Below are 22,585 nucleotides of genomic sequence, written 5' to 3'. Positions count from 1 at the left end.
CCCTGAGATCTCGGCTGCCGATCGTGCAAGCGCCGCAAAAATTTGCACGCTGGTAGTGTGCGATGTAATCTACAAGGCTGTATGGTAAAATTTTCCAAAATAATGAGATTTTATTTTATATGAATTAATTATGCTAATTTATGCATAAATCATACTTTTTGCTCTAATTCACTAAATAAAGCTCCTAGAATGCTAATTTTTGGTAAAAATATTCTTTGTAGCATTCTTAACAATCGCAATTGAAAAAAAACTTCGGTTTGGAAATCAATTTCTTGTGTATTTTATTGTTTTATGAATTTCTAATGTATTTCTTTGTTTTTCAACCTTTTGTTTTTCTTTGTTTTTTTCACCACATTTATTGCACAACCTTTTCGAAGCATAATTATGCTAAAATCAATTGATTTCAGCTGTTTAAAGTAAAAATAATCATATCTTTATGAATAAGATGAGAAAACTCAATTTGCATTGACTTTGTACACAAAATCACGTTTTGGAACAATTTTTGGTCTGACATGCACTTACGAAATGTTGCGTAATTTTGGAACCGCGTACCCGGGCGTCGCAAATTTGGTCTCAAAAGATGCGCGAGACTTGAAAGTATAAACCAAAGACCTTATAATATATTACTAGACCGAAAGCTGCGTGCGCGTTCAGCACAAAACAAATGAGATTAGGCTCCGCCTACCGCGATCATTTGAAGACAAAAATAAGCCCTCATTGACATTCATGAGCATGAAGATATTCATAATCCGGCCTTTTCATTGGCTAAGAGCGTCATTAATACGCGATTTCCCCGATTCTTTGTCATCGATACTAGTGGTATCGTGTTACAGAATTGATTATTCATTTGACCTCATTACGTCATCTAATTTATTCATTCTGAAACTTTTCTTTCTTCACACAAAATGGACCTACGAACACTCCGGTGAGTACGTATAAATTGATATAACCACATGAATTCAGTGGACTATTTACACATTTCACACTGTATTTTGTGATCTTAGGTTATTTCTTTAACAAATTAGAGGGTTTGCTATCATTCTTCTGTAAAAGGAAAGCAGAATTTGGTCTTTGAAATTGAAGTTAGATTGTCATCGTCGCCCAGTGCAGCCTGTATGTTGCTTGCAGTGTTGTGATTATGCCGTTATGCCGCTGTGTTAACCACATGTATTTTGTACGGGCTCCTAGCCGGCCGGCTGGGCATCGAGAGAAAATCGGGGCATCGAGAGAAAATCGGGGCGGTTTGGACTATGGTTCATCTCCAACAAGGACCAACCCACGATTGTTTAAAACAAGAAGAATGAAGCTTCTTTTTGTACACTGTAACGTTAGATCTAGATGGAGATCTGCATCTATCTTCAGTAGATCGAGACTCAGTCAGGAATAAACTGTGAATTAAGCTGAGTGTGGATGAAGATAAGCCTGTCATTGAATCAATGTGTCAATTCTCAGTTTCACTTTCAGATATATTTGTTTTGCATAACTTCAGGCTTCTGCATTTAGCACCCACCCATTTTAACTTATTGTCGCCCATTTTAACTTATTGTCATTTTGCCTCCGACGAAGATTCTGCTAGGATCGAAAGCTCAGGCCCCTTTTGACTTTCTAATTTACTCCATTGGCATTGGCTCTCTTTTATTAGATAAGCAGTTTTCAGCAGCTTCTTTTTGCCATTTATGAATATAGTTAGACTCGGTCTTAGAAATAACATGCTGCTCAGCATGTTTGTCTTATTGAGATCTAGGAGTAGGACCTAGATCTAGATAGATCTAATTTCGAACTTGGTTAACAGAGGATCTAGTCTTGCTTCTTAATCCTACTTATTTAGACTTAATTTACTTTTATTCATCGATGCTATCTAGCCATTCTAGGCCTACCTAATTCAAATCTAGTCATCTAACTTATACTTTCCCAACCCTCGAAACTTACCCTCAGGGCTTATGATCTAGGTCTGTATAATTTAGGCCTAGAATAGATCTAGGTACGTCTGGGCCTAAACGACTCCATTTACATGTAGGCCCTATGAGTATGACTGTCAGTTTTAGTGGACCAAGGACTAGATCTAGATCTACTCTCGGTCAATAATGGCAATGAAGTTTACTTTTAGCCAGGAATAAAAGTCAGTCAGACATAAAACATTTCTAAATCGATATAGATCTCGGTTTAGAACCGAAGCTTTACTTTCTAGGTCTAGATAGATCAAGAGTCCATCGTTAGTCTAGATCTAGACCTAATTTAGATACATGAATGCTGTCGCACAGCACTGAGTCTCGTTGGACTAGATCTATACTTTCTTACAAATAGATCTAGACCTAGTGCATGAGATTATGAAATTATGTTAAAATCAAATTAAGATTCGGAAATAAAAAGATGCAGATTTTTTTTTTTTTTGGGGGGGGGGGCAGACGTGAAAAAATTTAGAGAAACCTGAAATTCAGAAAGCGAGGGCCAGAAGCGACCAATATTACCTAGGGCCGTTTTGTGCATTTTCTTAAGTAAAATTGAAGGATGTCATGCAATTCTTTTTTTGATGAAGGTTTTCACATTTCAGCTCCCACCCAAACTTCTCCCCCTATACATACGGCCATGAAAAAGATCACTTCTTATTATTGCTCTCTTTTCTTTTACAAACAGGTTGCGTTTGAAGAACACGAAAAACAGTAGAGGTCTACCTATATGGTTAAAGATGATCAGTGCATGCATCATTTTGCAGATTCTCATCCAGGTATAAAAGTTAAACTAATTACCCATACAAAATTACAGATACATTACATGCATTGAATGTTAACCATGTTTACATTAAATAAAGATAACCTGAGCCACAAAGAGGTAGGATCTGTACTGAATATACACTTCTTATATATACAGGCTCTCGAGTCTAAAATAGAACCAATGCCAAAAGTTATGTACCTTGGGTAAATTTATAAAATAAGGTCATGTCCTTGATCTACTAGTAATTAAATGGCCTTTTTATTTCTTATTTGATTATAAACAAAGCAATATTTACTTTTCATGTTTTTATTTCCTATTTGTTTATAAACAAAGCAATATTTATTTTTCATGTTTTATATTTTATCAAATTCATTTTATTCATTATTTAGTGTGATATTCATATTTCATATTTCTTTTGTAATCTTGTTATTTTACATTTTGTCCAATAGGATGGTGCAGTTTTACAATTTCCATGGAGGTGATTGATGATGATAAATAATTGGTGAAGTAGGCCTAATAGAACAGTGACTGGACCACAAAAAGAAATACAACCTACAGCAGTTATATGAGTGAGTTAATTAGTGATTATTTTTAATAATGGAGGTTTTTCACATTTTTTTTGCAACAAATAGACCTGCCTTTGAAAAACCCATTTCAATTTTGTTTTTAGATTATAGATAGTGTCGTTTTTAATCACAGATCAAAATATTCTGTGCAACAAAACATATCAACTATAATTCTGACTATTTATATAATTTACATATGTTAATTCATATATTCATATTTATGAGAAATCTCTGATATTTGTTCATAGAGTACATGTAGTTATAATGGAGAGTGGTATGTAAATTGCATAGAACAGGTTTAAGTAATATTCTTTATAGAAGTACAAGTTTATAATTAGTAGAATAAGATTTCCTATGTTATGTGTTAAAGAAACATATATATGTATAGTCTCACTTTTCTTAAAACATTTATGTTTACAAATCATGACAATTTTAATTTAAATTCATTGATTTTCTTTCTCTATTTTTAAATCTTTAGGACTGGTATAACAGATGTTTTCATTCAAGAAATCCAACAACTCAAAATTGAAGAGTCTGACTGAGGAACCACTTGATGTAGATGGAAAAGGTTTTTTTTTTCAAGTGCAATTAAAAAAATATATATATATTATCACAACCCCAAATTCATGACGAATGAAATTTCAGGTTGATTTTCATTCAAACTGGTTGCAAAAGGAGAAGCTATAAACATACAAATAGGAGCGGCGGAGTGAAGTTGAAAGTGGGGGGGGGGAGGCACAGAGAAAATGCTGTATTATGTGAAATTTTTAAGAAGTTGCGAGCGAGCAAAATTTTGACATTTTTAAAAAGAAAATCCAATTTTGTGATAGATTCGACAAAATATTCAGAATGATATATTTCACCCTTTTCTTTCCTTTTCTCTTTTTTTTATTGGTCGTGATTTTTCTTGGGGGGGGGGGCAAGAGTCCTTCAAGCCCCCCCCCCTCCATCTGTACAAACTGCTTATATACCCCCACTCACATGAATTATTAAACTTAATGCACAAAGGATTTCCTTCATAAGTATATTATAGAAATGAGAATATTGTTTTCTTGTTTCAAAGGGCACTTGACATGGTGACCATAAAATGGGTCCTTCTCAGGTGAAAGGGGCACAGAACAAGTTCTTGAGGAGCACTTTTCTTGGGTAAAAGGGGGCAGTGATTCGAGAAAGAAGGCAAGTGGGCACTTTTTAACACATGAAACGGGCCCTCAGATGAAAGGGCACAGAACACGTTTTGGGGGGGGGGGCATTTTGGGGTAAAAAATTGCATACAAGGAAGAGCACTTGGTAACACCTAAAACAGGTTCTCGTCAGGTGAAAGAACACAGTACACGTTCATGAGGGGGCATTTAATTTTCTTTCATAAAAAGGCACTTTTTCAGTGTTTCAAAAAGTAGGGGGAACTGTGCCCCCCCCCCCCCCAGGATCGCTGCCCCAGCATACAAAAAAACATTTTCTTTTGGTTCAAAGTATGGACATACGCTTAAGAAAAATGTAAAGCTTAATCCTCTGATAATGTGATATTTTTTTCTGGCTAATTAATAAAATTCACTACTAACCAGAAAATTCCTTTATGTCTTTCATTTGTGTTCATATAGTATTTGTACAGAGCTAAAATGAAAGGGATTTGGAATTGGCAAAATTCAAAATGAGATGGAGATCGAGAGAGGGAAAGAGTGATGAGAAGTGGGTTGAAAAGAGATGAGAAAGAAATGGAGGGGCAAATATGAAGAGAATTTAGAGGGGGGGGGGTGGTAAGAGAGCAAGAATGTGAGAAGTAGGAACAAAAGCGGTGGAAGAGAAATAAGACGAGATTTATGGAAACCAGGGGCAGATAACAAGTGGGAAAAGAAGAAGGAAATATATGAAGAGTTTAGTTGCAAAAGGGGTTAGGGGCACTTGTTTTTATTCTCACTTTATATTGCAATATTCTTATGAGAAACTAAATTGTCATGATGTACTACCCTATCATGTGAACAGTGAACATAAATTGGGTATAAAAAAAATCTACCTGTCTTCAATTTTTTTCTATATTCTTCAAAAAAAAAATATCATTGTGTACCTAACCCCTTTTGCAAGTAAACTGAAATGAATCTAATTTCTTGATTAAATAAGTGATTTTCTTTGCCACTTCCTTTCACGCTTTCATTTGAATTTCAAATGTTCTTTGGTATCATCAGAGTGACTAAAAATTTAGAGGTTTAGAGACAAAAAACAATAAAATTTATGAAGAATGGACCTAACCCCTTTTGACAAATGAGTTTTTCAGAAGAGTTTAGTTGCAAAAGGGGTTAGGTCCACTCCAAGAAAATAATTTTTTCAATTCTCCCATATTGCAATATTATTATGCAAAACTGAATTTTCATGATACCCTACCATGAGAACATAAAATTGGGTATAAAAGAAGTCTACCTGTCTTCATATTTTTCACCTGTCTTCATATTTTTTAAGATATTATTTTCCAAAAAAAATCTGTGTGGACCTAATCCCTTTTGCAACAAAACTGAAATGGACCTAACCCTTTTTGAAAAAAGTGATTTTTCTTTGCCATTTTAGTTCACTTTTTAATAAAAACTATACATTAGGACATAAAAATCAAATTTGATGAAAAATGGACCTAACCCCTTTTGAAAGTGAGCTCTTCATATGTAGGAGAAAGGCGGCACAAAAGAACTTGAGTGGGAAAATGATTTTAAAAAAACAGAGTAAGAAATGCTGGAGAATAAATGGGACAGGAAACGTATACTGCATGGGGCCCGTTTCATCATGAGGTACCAATCATAATCAAGGTTACCACGGTAATCACAATAATAGCGATGTTTAAATAGCTGTAATTCATTATGAAACGGACGCCAGATGAAGAAAGCAGGCACGGGGGCCATGAAGGAATTTTTTTTTTGCTTCTCGAAATTTGTAACAAGAAATGTACTCTTTTAGTGGTGACAGTTATTTTTTTTTCAGTAACCATACTCAACCAGTGAAAATTACCATGAAATTGTAACAACCATGTTTTGCCCCCCCCCCCCCCAAAAAAAAAAATAAATAAAACTTTTGGGTCAGTACAACAGCCCCCTTTGATCTTTCCGCGGCCTAGCTCTGCCGGCTATTTAGAGTCGAGATTCTTTACATTTGTTAAAAACTAAGATTGATTTACTTGTATATCTTAACAATAACATATGTGACAATTTGAGAATGGCAACAGCACTGGAGACCTCTTTACCTAATCACGACTTGATCTACTCTTTTCATCTTCCCTTTTAGAATTAGCATAGGCCTATAAGACACAATACAAACGATGCTTTGTTTTTAAGTGATATCGCTTGTGATATCGATACTTTATAGAGCGCAACGTATCGTCTCAGATTTGCGCTTGCTTGATTCGCTGAATCCTTCGCGTCACGAGCGCGTAACAAAATGAATACATTAATGAATTTGCCAAGTTGACCTTTGTCATTGCGCTGATGTGCGTATTGTTTAATACACGTACAAAACCACAGTTGACGAGGGAGCATCGTACGAAATTAATATTAATGAGGGCTTATTTTAGCTTCTAATGGATTAAACAAAATGGCGGTAGCTTCGGGGGCTTGGTATAAACTCTGTGAGTGGCGCGGTCAATAAATTTCGCACGGCGGAATGATCGCAGAAAATGTTGAAGGGGGGGGGGTTGATTCAACCCCCCCCCCCCGGTCAGTTTAGGGTTAAGCCATATTCGTTTTTTCAAATTTCATTATTCAATGTTGCAATAAGTGAATAACTATTTCTCTGTTACTGCAATATCATTCGCGTTGAACTCAAGAACCTTACATAATAAGAAATCGAAAAGTATGTTTTGTTGTTAGAAAGTTACTTTAGATTCCTTAAATACCTTTTCACACTGTACTGACCAAACGATAGTGATGCAATAAAATTGGGGACATTGGGAGCATAATTTTTCAAACCCTTTTTGTACTGTGTTTCAAGCACATTTGTACCTAATTGATAATATTTCACAGATAATTCATTAGTATTTATACATTTATACATACTTGGTTGTAAAGAGTATATAAAAACTTCTATTGCTTATTAAGATAAAAGAAAAGGATCATGAAATACATAAACTCCATAATTGTTTAAATTGCTTAAATTGATTATAATCAAGTAGCTGAGAATATATTCCCATTATTTGCTCTACTTTTCATGAGATGGCAACTCCTTTACATTATCTATATCAGATAATGTACAACATTTTTAAATAGCTACAATTTGTTTTAAAGAAATTCTTTTTTATTATTCTGTTTTTATTATAACGAATTAAAGTAAATTACAAAATTTACAAATGATTATTCTTCTTCTTCTGGAAACAGTACAGGCCACCGTCTGATGTATTGTCGTATTAAGTGATTGCAAATCACATAAACCCAACTTGGTTACATAAAAAGAAATTCTGATAATAAAAAACAACAATAATAATATATTCAAGTCAGATACATAGGAAAATTGTATAAACGGTTAATTTGCATAAAGGTCATCTTTGGTGAAAAATGCATTGGCATAATCATATATTTCTCAAAACATTAACATGAAATACAAATAACAGATACTTAAAGGCCAAATCTACCCCAACAAGTTGATTGAATTAATTGATAAAATCAAATAAGTATACATCAAAGTTACATCAGAATTATGTAAATCAAGAAAGCCATGTTTTAATTTTGCTTATTAAAAAAAACAACAATTATCTACACATTCTGGCCTCAGGCCTATATACAAATGTAGAAAAGATGATGATATCTCAGATTTTACCTTTTTTCTGTATTTCACTGGATATTCAATTCTTATAACTTTGGTGATAAAGAAGCTCTTCAGATATTTGCAATGAACTACACATGTTCCATGAGGAAAGAAGGTATTCCAGGGTTGCCAGTATTGCCATAAAAAAAAAAAGAATAAAAAAAAAAGATATATAAAAGAATCGGATTCAGATGAAACTTTCAATGTTATACTTATTAGTCTCTACTTTTCAAGTCAACTCCTTGTTGGAGAGAACTTCATCTATAAAATGCAAAATGCTGATCTTTCAATCATTATTTCTCAAGGCACCATTTAATAAAACAATGTCTGCAAAAACTAACATATAAAGTAGATAAACAACAACTTCAATCACAATTTTCAACATACAGCACCTTTTAAAGAAATGTAATCATTGCGCCATGTAAATGAGAGTTTATTTCATTTTTGCCGAAATCTGCATTCTAAATTCCTAGAGCAAATCTTAAAATGAGAAAAAGAAAATAATTCAAAAACGGTCTGTGTAAGGCTTTAGGTTAATAATTCTATTTAAACCAAAAAAAATCATTCATTTTTGTGGATTAAAATAACCATAACCATACAATAACAGTAAAGTTGTATTGCTGCATAAAAAGGTACTTTTTGCAACATTATTTGCCACCGTATGTATATATACCGTATATGTGTGTGTGTCGTACATGTTTTTCTTATATACTCGTATAATTTGTTCTAAAGCATGATGTTCTAAGCATACAAAAGAATCCAGCTGAGGCATGGCAGCTTGTAATCTACTAGTATTGTCTGCTAATGATCACAGGTGTACATATTGCTATGAAAAAAAAAGAAAGATTTTATGCCCTCATTTCAGCCTGCAGGCAAAATCACCAATGCTTTATTTGAATCACTGAATGTCTCTTATTATATTATTATCATTGTCATTGGAAGGGGTAGGTAAACAAACATTGTCATGAATAAGTGATTTAATCTTGAATTAAACAATGCACAACATACATTTTTTCCTACTTTGTATTTTATACAAAGTTTTTAAATTGCACAATTGAATGTAATACTGACACAGTACATGGTACTTCAACATTTTTGTATCAGAAATATTGTATACATGTTGTAACAATATTTTGAAATAAATGCTATACATTGTATACAATATCTTAGCACTAAGTATAAATAATGTCATGTATGATCTTTATGTGAATATGTATTTAACTCACCATTATCATGATTATCAGCTTTCTGTTGAAATACATGTCACTTGATAATAAATAAGATTACCAAATTAATTAAATGCTTCAAATTTATCTGTTATTATTGGAGTATAGTCAATGTGTGATTATATGTAACAGTTCAATATCACTACAGTTTTAACTCTGACTAAGCCAGGATATTTTGGTAGACCATACAGCAGGATGGGGTCCAAGGATCTTGGTTGTGATCATGTTGAAAATTGGAATGCGTGTCACCTTTGATATTATCTACAAAACTGCATAGATAGATATTTTTAAGAACAATTGTTTAATTTTGAATATTTATGCATGAAATCAGAATTCTGCTCTAAAATCAAGAAATAAAAGTGGCCCTCTTTAATAAAAAAATCTACTATGAATAAAGTATCACATCAGAATAACTTTCCAATATATTTTAATAATAAATGAATTTTGTATAAATCGGCTTATTTCAATTACTTTATTTAATGGAAATTATTCTTAACCATTTTGCCAATTGAAACATGATACTATTTGTTGTCAATTGGTAAAAGGAAAAAAATATACATTTTTTTAATTTTGGCTTGAAACAGAATGTGCATTGAATTTGTTTTGAGGCATTCCTTGTACCTGCACTAATGAAGAGTTATATGACTTCGGAACCTGCCACGTACTCAAACGTCACAAAGTTGGTCCTAAAATTTGAACATTTGTAATAAGCACTATATCAATTTGCATGACATCATAATCATCATTAAACATTAATGGCATTGAATTGATTAATCTAATAGTACTTTCAAAGGGACTAATCGATATACCCAGTACTGTATATTATTCTTTATAATTAATTGTATATCTAATCTATGATCATGGTAGGCTCTACCTGTCAATGGAATGGTCAGAATTAAGATGGTAGGAACCACTGAATAATGGTCATACTGTTCTACTAAGTACTGTATTTCTCGGAAGAGGTGGATAATTGTGAAATATTGTGTAGAGTATTACATACTTCTAATATATAATTAGGGGGGTGACAACCCCATGAAAATAGTATCACCTCCATAGTGACCCTTATTGTTAATTAGCAGAGTCCTTTCTCTTCAACAAAATCACAAATTAATTTCATGTATTGACCGGTTCAGTATTTGAAACTGAGGGGCTTGTTTGATGAGCATCCCCATCACTAGGTGCACCTTCTATTGTCGTACTGGTATCATTCACAACAGTACCAGTCGGAATCCCATCAGAAGGGTCTGGATCTAAAACTTCCACAGAGGGTACCACCACCACAGTGTCAGCTGCTGGAGCTTGGTCCTTGTTTGTGGGTGTGGTTTTCTCTTGAGAATGCTCTGTTGCCATGGTGTTGTGCCTTGTATCTGTGGCTTCTGTGAAACTTGCCGAAGACTGTCTTGGTGGGGAGGTTGTTGGTGTGAATTTGTCAGACACGATTGGGGTAGTTTCATTTGGTTCCTCGTTCTTCTTGGGGACAAGTATGCATTCAGTTGCCATGGAAACTCTAAGTCGCTCCAATCTGGTAGAGTTGAATTTGTTATCATAGAAAGGAATCCAGAACAGAACCTACATGAAAAATAAAAGGTATAAAGAAAAACTTATCATTAAGAGTCACAAAACTCATACAAAAAGACATTTGCAATTTTGCCATGTTTTTTTTCTTTTAATCAGAGATTGAAAGTACCCTCACATTGGATTAATTCAGTGTGAAATACAAAGTCCTGATGAAAATCATTCAGAATTTATGGATCCTTAATCTTTTATTTACATTTTCACTTATTACTATGGAACAGAAACTAACTGACTGTCAATGATAAACTATGAACTATTTTCAACTTTGCTTGAATTTCATGGTTCCCAGCTTTTCAAGAAAACAGAATTCCCTGCTTTTTCCCTGATGAAGTTTAAAAATTCCCTGATAATTATGAAACCCATTCCAATTTTCACATGTTTTCTAAGTTGTTGCAGTGAATTATGTGTATTTTCAGTATAAAAACAATAATGTAAAACTAATTAGTACCACCATAACCAGTCATTCAATGGATGTTGTTTTCATCTGCAACAAAAAATAACATAGTCTGACTGACAACCGTGCTTTTGACTTTTGGGCCGATCAAAATTTCCTGATTTTCCCTCATTTGAGGCATTTTTCCCTGATGGGCTGGGAACCCTGAATTTAGACTGGTTTCTTATAGAGAGAGAATATGTAAGACAAGAAAAGTATTACTAAATAATGCAGAAAATGTAAAGGAAAATCTATTATGCATGACATTAGCTGCACCACTGGTAATATATGCATGCTATGTAAAATGTATGTCAGATGGTTAGTAGACGGGTCAATTTACAACCAAAAATACCCTTACCCGGAACAAATTGCAACAAATGATTTTTCAACGGCTTTTTGTACTATTTGACCTCAGGAATAACATACTAAAAATCTACCAAATTCAGCATCCTAGAAAGTGGTTATTTTCAAGATGGCGCCCAAGATGGCCGCCATTCACTGAAACTGACTCATTATCCACCCTAGAATCCTATTTCGATTCATAATCCATGGTCTAAGGGGTAAACAAATTGTTGATACAGGCTAGAGTGAATTATAAGCCCTCCAGTGTACCTGGCAAATCCAAGATGGCGCCCAAAATGGCTGCCGTAGGCTGAAAATCCACAATTCATCTAAGTGGCTTTAATTTGGTTTTTATTCAAAGGATTTAAGGGTGAAGTAGTAAATTGGAACAAGTTACAAGGACAGCCAGTGGTCTGGTGTGTCAACAGAAATCCAAGATGGCTTCCAAAAATGGAGCTTACAATGGCTGTTGATAAGCGAAATGGACATTTCATGGTTAATTTCATATCCACCTGGGACATAATGATTTTGGTGTCTAGACCATGTTTTCAATTGTCAAATAAGACATTGGGACAAGTGACTAGGACAGTCAGTGGTCCAGTATGTTCAAAAATCCAAGATGGCTTCCAAAAATGGAGTCTAACATTGCTGTTGCTACTTAAAAAAAAAACCTACATAGTTTATTCAATATCAAGAAATATGATTTATATGTCTATACCATGGTTAAATGATACATTGGGGCAAGTTACAAAAAAGGCCAGTTGTCTAGTACGTGCAAAAATCAACGACGGATTCCAAAAAATGATTCTGAAATGGCTGCTAATACTAAAAGCGGACATTGGCCTGGAAGATGTGATTTTGATGTAAAAATCACTGGTTTCAAGGTCAAACATTATAGTAGGATAAGTTACAAGGACCGTCAGTGGTCTGGTATGTCCAAAAATCAAAGATGGCTTCCGAAAATTGATCTTAACCCTAATTCTCCCGGGGGGGTTATGCCCCCCCCTCGACAATTTTCGCGATATATCTGCTGCGCGAAATTTTTTGACCTCGCCGCTCACTGACTTTTTACTTTCAAGTCTCGCGCAAATTTTGAGACCAAATATGTGACGCCCGGGTACGCGGTTACGACATTACGCAACATTATATAAGTGCATGTCAGACCCAAAATTGCTCATAAACGTGATTTCATGTACAAATCCAATGCAAATAGTGTATTTAGCCAAAATTCATAAATGTATCATTATTTCTACTTTTACTGATTAAACTTAATTAATTTTGCCTTGTTTATGATCAGAATTAAGTCTGGAACGATTTCCATTGAAAAAACAATAAAAAAACAAAAAGTAAAAAAAACTGAGAAATACATAAGAAATTCATAAAACAATAAAATACATAAGAAATTGATTTCCAAACCGAAGTTTTTTTAAATTGCGATTGTTAAGAATGCTACAAAGAATATTTTTACCAAGAATTAGCATTCTAGGAGCTTTATTTAGTGAATAAGAGCAAAAAGTACGATTTATGCATAAATTAGCATAATTAATTCATATGAAATAAAATCTCAATATTTTGGAAAATTTTACCATACAGCCTTGTAGATTACATCACACACTACCAGCGTGCAAATTTTTGCGTCGCTTGCGCAATCGGCGGATGAGATTTTAAGGGGGGGCCATAATGGCCCCCCCCCCCCCCCCCCCGGAATGACAAGAATCAAAATACCCCGGGAGCTTTAGGGTTAAAAAAAGGCTGCTGATACTTAAAGCGGACATAGCTCATTTCATATCGGCCTGGGAGATGTGATTTTGGTGTCTAAACCACTGGTTTCAAGGGTCAATTAATACATTAGGGCAAGTCACAAGGACAGTCAGTGGCCTGGTATTTCAAAATATCTATGTTGACTTCCAAAAATTGATTTTAAAATGACTGCTGTTACTTAAAGCGCACATAGTTTATTTCATATCGGCCTGGGAGATGCGATTTTGGTGTCTTAACCACTGGTTTCAAGGGTCAAAATAATACATTGGGACAAGTTTTATGGACAGTCAGTGGTCTGGTATGACCAAAAATCCAATATGGCTTCCAAAAATTGATTCTAGAATGGTTGCTGATAATTAAAAGTGGCATGCATAGCTCATTTTAAATCCGCCTGTGAGATATGATCTCAGTGTCTAAAATATAGTTTCAAGGGTCAAATGATATATTAGGACAAGTTACAATGACAGTCAGTGGTCTAGTATGTCAAAAATTCCAAGATGGCTTCCAAAAAAGGAGTAAAAAATGTCTGATGTTACTTATAAAAGGACATAGTTTGTTCAATATCTGTCTGGGGAATATGAGTTTGGTGTCTAAACCATGGTTTAAAGGGTCAAGTAATACACTAGGGTAAGTTACAAGACCAGTCAGTTGTCTGTAATTTATAAAAATCCAAGGTGACTTCAAAAAAATGGGGTGTAAATTCACTGTTGTTACTTAAAAGTATACATAGTTTATTAGAAATACACCTTGGAGGTATGATTTTGATGTATACACTAGAGTTTAAAGGGTCAAGTAATATATTGGGTTAAGTTGAAAGGATAGTCAGGTGTCAGGTATGTCCAAAAATCGAAGATAGCTTTAAAAAATTGGGTTTTAAATGACTGTTGTTACTTGGGGATATTATTTTGGTGTTTACACTAGGGTTTCAAGGGTCAAAAAATACTTTGGGACTGGTTACCATGATATGCAGTATTCCATTTTGCCTTAAAATCCAAGTTGGCTTTAAAAAAAAATGGGTTCTAAAGTGACTGCTGTTACTTAAAAATGGACATACTTCAAACAATATCCACCTATGAGAAATAATCTTGGCATCTACACTTAAATGCATGGGGATAAGTTATCATATTGTTTCATGAGTTGGTAACAGCAACCACTTTTATGAAATTTTAGAATCCACCATGGATTTTTTTGTAATACTAACCATCCTTGTTACTTGTCCGAATGTATTATTTGACCCTTCATACCACAATTTAGACACCAACATTATTTCTTACAGATAGATATTGTAGAACTCTGACTATTATTGAGAGATATGACTCGTTTTAGATGCATTTTTTGAAAACCCTCTTGTATTTTTGGCAAACTGTACTACTGCATATCAATGTAACCAGTCCAAACGTATTATTTCAACCATGAAACCATAGTGTGGACACCGAAACCACATCTCCTTGGTGGATTTTAAATGAACTATGTCCATTTCTAAAGTAACAGCAGTCATTTTAGACTCCGATTTTTGGAAGCCATCTTGGATTTTCGACATGCTGGACCACTGACTGTCCTTGTTACTAATTTTCTGACTTTCAAAACCATGGTATAGACATCAAAATGATATGCCCTTGACGGAAATTACATGAACTATATCCATTTGTAAATAATAGTGGCTAATTTGTACTATTTTTTTTTAGCCACCGTGGACTTTTGGACATACTTGACCTTGTAACTTATCCCAATGTTTTTTCCCCTTTTAACCATGGTATATGCACAAAAATCATATTCCCGGATTTTGAACAAACTGTTCGTTTTTTTTGTAAGTAGCAACAGCATTTTTTTACTCCATTTTTGGAAGCCATCTTGGATTTTTTAACATACCGGACCACTGATTGTCCTTGTTACTTGTCCCAATGTATTATTTGACGATTGAAACCATGGTCTAGATGCCAAAATCATATCTCCCAGGTGGATATGATAATGAGCTATGTCCATTTTAAGTATTAACAGCCATTTTAAACTCAATTTCTGGAAGCCAGGCCAGGATTTTTGGACACACAAGACCACTGGCTGTCCTTGTAACTTGTCCTAATGTACTACTTCACCAGTAAAACCATTGAATAGAAACCAAATGAAAGCCACTTAATAGATTAATTGTGGATTTTTTAGCCTACGGCAGCCATTTTGGGCGCCATCTTGGATTTTCCTGGTACCCTGGAGTGGTAATATTCACTCTAACTTGTATCAATGAATTCGTTTACCCACTGGACCATGGAATATGAACCGAAGTAGGATTCTAGGGTGGATAATGCGTGAGTTATATCCATTTTCAGTGAATGGCGGCCATCTTGGACGCCATCTTGAAAATAACTACCTTCCCATATGCGGATTTTGGTAGATTTTTAGTATGTTATTCCTGAGGTCAAATACTGCCAGAAACAGTTGAAAAATTATTTGTTGCAATTTGTTCCGGGTGAAACCATATATTGACCCATCTAGAGTGGGAAAAAAGAGTCAAGATCAACACAGTCCCAGAAAGATGAAAGCTACCGAGAAAATGCAAAATTAATTGATATTTTTTTTTATTAAAGGTTGCTAGCTTTGGATGGAATGTTGCGAAAATTACTTGTAAGTTAAAATAATTTAACTAATTATGAAAATGTTAGTAATGGCATAAACAAACTAACAGGATAAGTAAAGATGGTTGGACACAAAATTAATCAAATGTTATTGAATTTGCATAATTTTGATATCAGTAGACATATAAGAATTAAATGTCAAAACAATAAAATCTCATCTAGAAAGTGTTAACATTGATAATTATTACAGCTAATGATATTGAAACTTATGTCACATACTTTGTGAAATCTTACTGGTTTTAAGGGCTTTATAACTTTGATATCTATTTTGATTTCTGCAATTCACAGCTACTGTCCATTGACTTCCTCAATCGTTTTAATCGCCTTGCATTTAATCCAATATCTAGAAAGGGTATGCTACATAGCAACTGTAAGTAAAAGAAAAAGAAATGATAAAATCAGTGAATGATGACAGTCTTAATGGTTTGAAAGAAAAATCATGAAGAAAATTTAGACTTTTATTCTGCAGTCTAAGATCAATAATACTCCATGTAATTATATGTTATTCTAAAATATGAACAAGTGGAATGCCTCTCGCCTGCATTATTAAATTCAGTATAGCAGCAGTGCTTATTTTTACCAAAGGGAGAAAAAAAAATGATAAAAAATACAAAGTTTATTGACCTAAAATGACCTTTGACGTTAGTCATGTGACCTATAACTATTGCAAGATGATCAGTGGTACTTGATTACTCTTATATCCAAGTTTCATTAAATAAGTCCATATTCTTTCTAAGTTACTATGACATTTCAAAGACTTAATCTTGGTTGAGATTTAAATGTTGCTGATGTCACAGCAGAGTAAAAAAAACATGGCGCCAATGTCTTGTTTATACAATGCAGGCAAAACCAAAAGAAATGAAATCATGCAACAGAAGTTTAATGAACTTCAAATACAGAGGTGATAACAGAGATTAGTATAACACACAGAATAGAAGGGTGTGATACATGTCATGAACTAGATAAACTGGTGAAGGAGTGAAATGTGATGAGATTGGAAATGAAAGAAGAATATATTCCCAGAAAACAAGAAGGTTCTCATTTGGACGGACTTCCTCTTTCCATGGAGTCCATTTTCTTTTCAACATTTGATTTCATTCTTTTACTGTCCTGGTGTTGTTTCATAGAGCTGCTCATAGATTACAATGACTTTACAAATGACTGCTCACTGGTGATCCTTTCTTAGGAACTAAATTAATACCAATGAAAATTGGGTGTGTATCGTTTACCAAAAGAACGGATTACCAGTCATTTGTAAAGTTGCTAGTAACTTGTGAACAGCTTCATGAAACACCCATCGGGTATACTATTTCAACATTGCAGATGATAATAATAATAATAATGGGCTTTTATATAGCACTTTATCAATCTACAACTGCTCAAAGTGCTTCACAATTATTATTACCTGTTCACTGGATTCATAGCTTTTTAGCAGCCTGCTAGGCACACACAAACCAACCACAATGATGGTCGTTTTCTACTGGTACCCAATCAGCACCTGGGTGAGTGTGGTAAATTGTGGATTGACGCCTTGCCAAAGGATGCTAGGCCATGGTGGGATTCAAACACATGACCCCCTGATTACCAGGTGAGAGTTAGAACCCCTACACCATGGCACTTCTACACCGGTACTGATTCCAATCAATACCAGTACATATAACTCTTAAGCTAGAAAGATCACTTCATTCTGACCTTTGTAAATTCTGAAACCACACCACACATGTATTTATCATTTAGTATTAGCCATTATCATATTTCCTGCAAGAAAATACAATAGAACAACTTCAAAGATGACCTAAAATGGAATACTATACTTACCACATTGAAGAGAAAGCACAGAGGGAACCAAGTTGGCAAGAAACCACTGGAGAATGAGAAACACTGTCAAGAGATGGAGTAAATATATAGGGGAATCTGTCTTATGTCTCTTGACATCAAAGAAATTCAACTTACATGTAGTAAATATTGTTAGCATAATACAGTATTTTGGTCTGAAAAAATGGTTTAATTCAGACATCTATGGAAGGTCGACTTTTCCAAATGTATTCAGCGAAATCTAGGATCTCTAAGGAGTAGAGATTTGTGTTAAACAGTATGCTTGAGTTAAAAAAAAACATAAATCATATGACCATCCAAAAGACATGATCGAAGAAAAGGCTTGAGCCTCAACTCAATTTGTAATTTTTACATTTGGCTTTGTGAGATACGGGGTAAAGTTAAAGGCTACAACAATGTGATCCTTGCATAAAAGGTAGTATTCTTGGTCCCACATCTGTAATTTTTTTCTTCTTGAAGTTCCGACACACCACAGAGATTTACATGTATGTGTACAATGGGGTGCTAATTGGTAACTTTGCAAAGAAAGAGATTACCTGATAAGCAATGCAATTATTGTGTCTTCTTTATATTTTGTCATTATTTAATTAAAATTAGTTGTGTCAATGAGCTACAAACAAAATCATCATAGTTTTATTACCTTTGCTTCTACCCCTCCTGCTATTCCATCTCTAAATTCAATTTCAACCACATCTAGCCACTCAGCCCAAGTCCAGTTGTAGATCTGGACCTTGTGTTTCTCACGATCAACCTGTAACAGGTAATGCAATCAAGAGAATAAAGAATACACTGCAGTAGAAAAACACATTAAACAATCAAACTTAAAATGAAAATATGTTAGAGCTTTGTAGATTAAATTGATGAAATTTTATCAATAAAAATTAATACAAAAAAATATTTGCTTTACTCCAGTATCATTTTAACCAGATCATATATATATATATATATATATATATATATATATATTTTTTTTTTTTTGGGGGGGGGGGCTTTTTGACATTGACAGACTTTTACAACCCCATGGCCTCATGTCTTTCCTTCACACATCTTTTATACAACAGTTTACAAGACTGTCATATTTTCATACTTACTCATTGTTGGTCTATAAATATACAGTAATGTATAATGTGTTAGTATTTTCAAAGAGATGTAAAATGAATAAACTGAAACTGAAAAACAAGATGTGATGATCAAATAAAAACCCTGAGAGATGTAAAATAAATAAACTGAAACTAAAAAATATGATGGGATAATTAAAACAAAAACCTGATTGAATGAGATTGAGCGTAACCCTAAACCTTAAGAAAATTGTATTCAATGAAAGGTACAGGATTATATATAGCTACCTGCTTGACTGCATATGTAGTCTTTGAATCAGACTCTGCAACTCTATCCACAGCTTGTATTAGTTCATCAATAAATTCATCCGCTGTTCCACTCATGGCTACCCACCTGACAAAAAGAAAATTAAATAGGGTCAGAATATAGTGAGGAAATCCACATACAGCACAATAAAGAAAGTTCTTTAGAAAAAAATCCCACACGGACATATTGGACATCATCAATATAGGACTAAATTTTGCTGACACTTTCAGTATCAAGTACTTTAAAGGTCAAATCCACCCCAGAAAAATGTTGATTTGAATAAGTAGAGATAAATCAAACTAGCAAAACGCTGAAAATGTCATCAAAATCGGATGTAAAATAAGAAAGTCATGACACTTAAAAGTTTTGCTTATTTTTTTACCAAACAGGGATATGCACAAATCAAATGAGAGAGTTGATGATGTCTCTCACTCACCATTTCTTTCGTTTTTTATTGTTTGAATTATACAATATTTCATTTTTTTTTATAGATTTGACAATATAAGGACCAACTTGACTGAATCATATAGTATTAAACAACGCTCATTCCACATGTTCAGGGAGGAATTAATCGTCGTTTCACTTGACAATGAGGAGAAAAATGGAATATTCCCTATTTCATATAATAAAATACAAAAGAAATAGTGAGTGGATGACGTCATCAGTCTCCTCATTTGCATACCCACCAGGATGTGCATATAAGTGTTTTGTGAAATTAACCAAAACTTTAAAATGTCATAACTTTCTTATTTTACATCCGATTTTGATGAAATTTTCAGTGTTATGTTTGTTGGATTTTTCTCTTTTTATTCAAATCAACTTTTTGTTGGGGGGGGGGGGGACTAACCCAGGGAGTTACAATTCATAACAAAAATGGCCGATCGAGACGGGGGTAGAAGGAGGTTCCAGTCTGTGCCCAGATGTCAGGAAACTGCCACTCGTTAGACCTTCATCCATATAAACGTGGTAAGTGCATAATTTCTGTTTTCACAATTCATTTGGAGAAATATTTAGACCATAAATCACCCTAGTCCCGTGAGTATGGTCAAATACACGGTAAGCTCCTGGGTTAGGGGGGGACTTGTCCTTTAAATCAATACTTTTAAGGGGGCGGCATCTTCATTTTGTACATCTTGTAGTTGTCACCCAAGGGTTCATTACATGCCGCCGCGCACATAAAATTAAAGCCATAGAAGTCGTGTGTTGTGGACCCAAGAAGTGAGATCCCAGCACGCGCGACCCACTAGTTAGAAATCCACTGCCAAACGCGGTTCGTGGTTAGTATACTAATACTAACCTCGCAATACGTGTGAGTGGGTTATGAATATATTATTATAACTGTCACTCATGTTTGATTATTGTCACTTTAACTTTAAGTAATAAAGAATTCCTAAACAGAAGTAGCCAATCAAAATCATATTTAGTAAAAAATAAAGTACGAAATGATTTTTGTGCACTTCAAGATCATTTGGTGACTTTTTGGTCAGGCTCAGCTCAGCTCCGCGATCTCTTCAACACAGCGGCACGGCGCTGCGTTCGCTCCTGAATTACGAGGCGACGTAACGTTAGTCGTTAGTACTATCCTACTTTATTAATTACAAGAAGAAAATAATCGAATGTTAATTTTTAGAAATACCTACTTTTCTCTGTGACTGTGAAGTCTGTTGAGGCCAGGGATCCATACAGCAGGTCTGAGGAAAGCTTGAATAGGGCTTTGAATAACACTTAAAAAACACGGCATTTTCTAATGAGAATGTTCTTCAGTTATCAAAGAATATGCAGCTGCAGGAGGCAGCGCAAACCAAATTCAGAACGAATACTCCATGCAGCTATCATCACGTGATCTACATTGGATCAGGTGATCATCTCCTGAAAAAGGGGCGGGGCGTTTGGAATTTAATTTCCGTTGCAGATCTGAGGGGGGGGGGGTATTTATTTACTTTTCTTTTCTGATGGTCAAACCCCAACCTCTTATACCAAAAAGCTGGATCCGTTATTGAATTTCATTATCTTCTCCCCAATGCTGTAGGCATATCCAAACAAGAACGAATCTTTGTATTAAAGTTTATAAATAAACTTACAAAGCAACTGTTCAAGCATTCGTGAAATGCCACTTTGGGGTGTTGCATGAAATATTCGGTTGCAATTTTACAATTGATAGATCAATTTTAGCTGTAAGGAATCAGGTTGCACTCCTTGTGTCAATTAAAGAGCAGATTAGAAATCAATAATGAATTTGCAATTAATTGCAAGATATATGATTGATTTAGGGACCCGAAAAAAAAGACTTGCAATTGATCGCATGTTTCTTGCAACACCCCAATAGACTATTTTGCTTGCAACATACACGACAGCTCATTCTGCTAGCTTAACTCCAAGTCATTCAGAACTCTGCAGCAAGAATAACACAAACTAAGTATAGGCCTAATTACTGTCCTGCAGCACTCTGACTTACAATAATCCTATCCTATTAATTACCTATATCTCTTAATTCTTTGGCCCCTTAAGAAATTAATAAGGAAGATATATGTCCCTTCACGTCATCTAAGATCATTATTATTATCATCATTACAATTATTACTATGATTATTATTATTATTACATAATTATTATTATTATTATACTGGATATGCTACTGCTGATTCTCTAATCTAACTAAATAGATACAGACACATCTATCTAGGAGGCCAATAAAAATCCACCCCCCTGCCTCTCTCTGGCAGGGTGACCAGATTTGGAATTGAAATATGGGACACTTCGAGATCAGATCAGTTGCGTAATGAGCCCAACATTTTCAGAGGGCTGATCTTGGTGAAGAGGATAAAATCATTCAAAAATCTCTAGAGCAAAGCAATCGAGTGAAAATTTTGTGATAGATTTAGACATATCATTAAAAACAATATATTTCACTCTTTCCCCTTTTGTTACTTTTCATATTGAGAAAGAAAATTCATGCTTGAATATTCTAACCTAAATGTGTTCAAAATCGTGAAATACGGGACAATAGGGTATATACACAAATAAATGTACAAAATAATAATTAAAAAAAAACAAATACAAAAACATATCAAGGTCTCCTATATGCATTTGTAAACACATTGGTTACCAAATACTGAAATTATAATCTGGGACTTGCATGAGCAAATGCCTTTGTAGGCTTACTCTCACTCATTCTCTTAAAAAATCTATTCACTTTCCATTGAAATAAAATGGCAAACCTTGTGAAGATTACATTAAATCAAGTATGAATAGGCCTAGTTTACTCCCGGAGTTTACTCTAATATACCATGCCACTCTCTCTAATTTCTCATTCTAGATTTCATCACAAAACATGAGAAAATTCATCAAATGTATTTTAATCTAAGA

At 34.3% G+C, this 22,585-nt stretch overlaps 1 protein-coding gene and 1 long non-coding RNA gene across 2 annotated transcripts; one reads left to right on the top strand and one right to left on the bottom strand.

Moving 5' to 3' along the window:
- Positions 1 to 569: 569 nt before the first annotated feature.
- Positions 570 to 5,320, top strand: LOC135156162 (uncharacterized). Its single transcript, XR_010295312.1, has 3 exons — positions 570 to 2,725; positions 3,162 to 3,281; positions 3,757 to 5,320. It is a non-coding gene; the product is annotated as an uncharacterized LOC135156162 (long non-coding RNA).
- Positions 5,321 to 6,992: 1,672 nt separating this feature from the next.
- LOC129254969 (uncharacterized) lies at positions 6,993 to 21,075 on the bottom strand. The gene is made up of 5 exons (XM_054893519.2): positions 20,860 to 21,075; positions 19,201 to 19,306; positions 18,495 to 18,605; positions 17,837 to 17,899; positions 6,993 to 10,849 (listed from the first exon to the last, which is right to left on the bottom strand). The coding sequence occupies exons 1-5, from the start codon at positions 20,958 to 20,960 to the stop codon at positions 10,394 to 10,396; spliced, it is 837 nt and encodes a 278-aa protein (XP_054749494.2). The 5' UTR covers positions 20,961 to 21,075; the 3' UTR covers positions 6,993 to 10,393.
- Between the last annotated feature and the right edge of the window lie 1,510 nt (positions 21,076 to 22,585).

The sequence above is a fragment of the Lytechinus pictus genome, chromosome 2 (genome assembly GCF_037042905.1).
Source record: "Lytechinus pictus isolate F3 Inbred chromosome 2, Lp3.0, whole genome shotgun sequence".
Lineage (NCBI taxonomy): Eukaryota > Metazoa > Echinodermata > Echinoidea > Temnopleuroida > Toxopneustidae > Lytechinus > Lytechinus pictus.
Note: the sequence above shows the minus strand (reverse complement) of the source record. Positions and strands in the feature narration are given on the sequence as shown.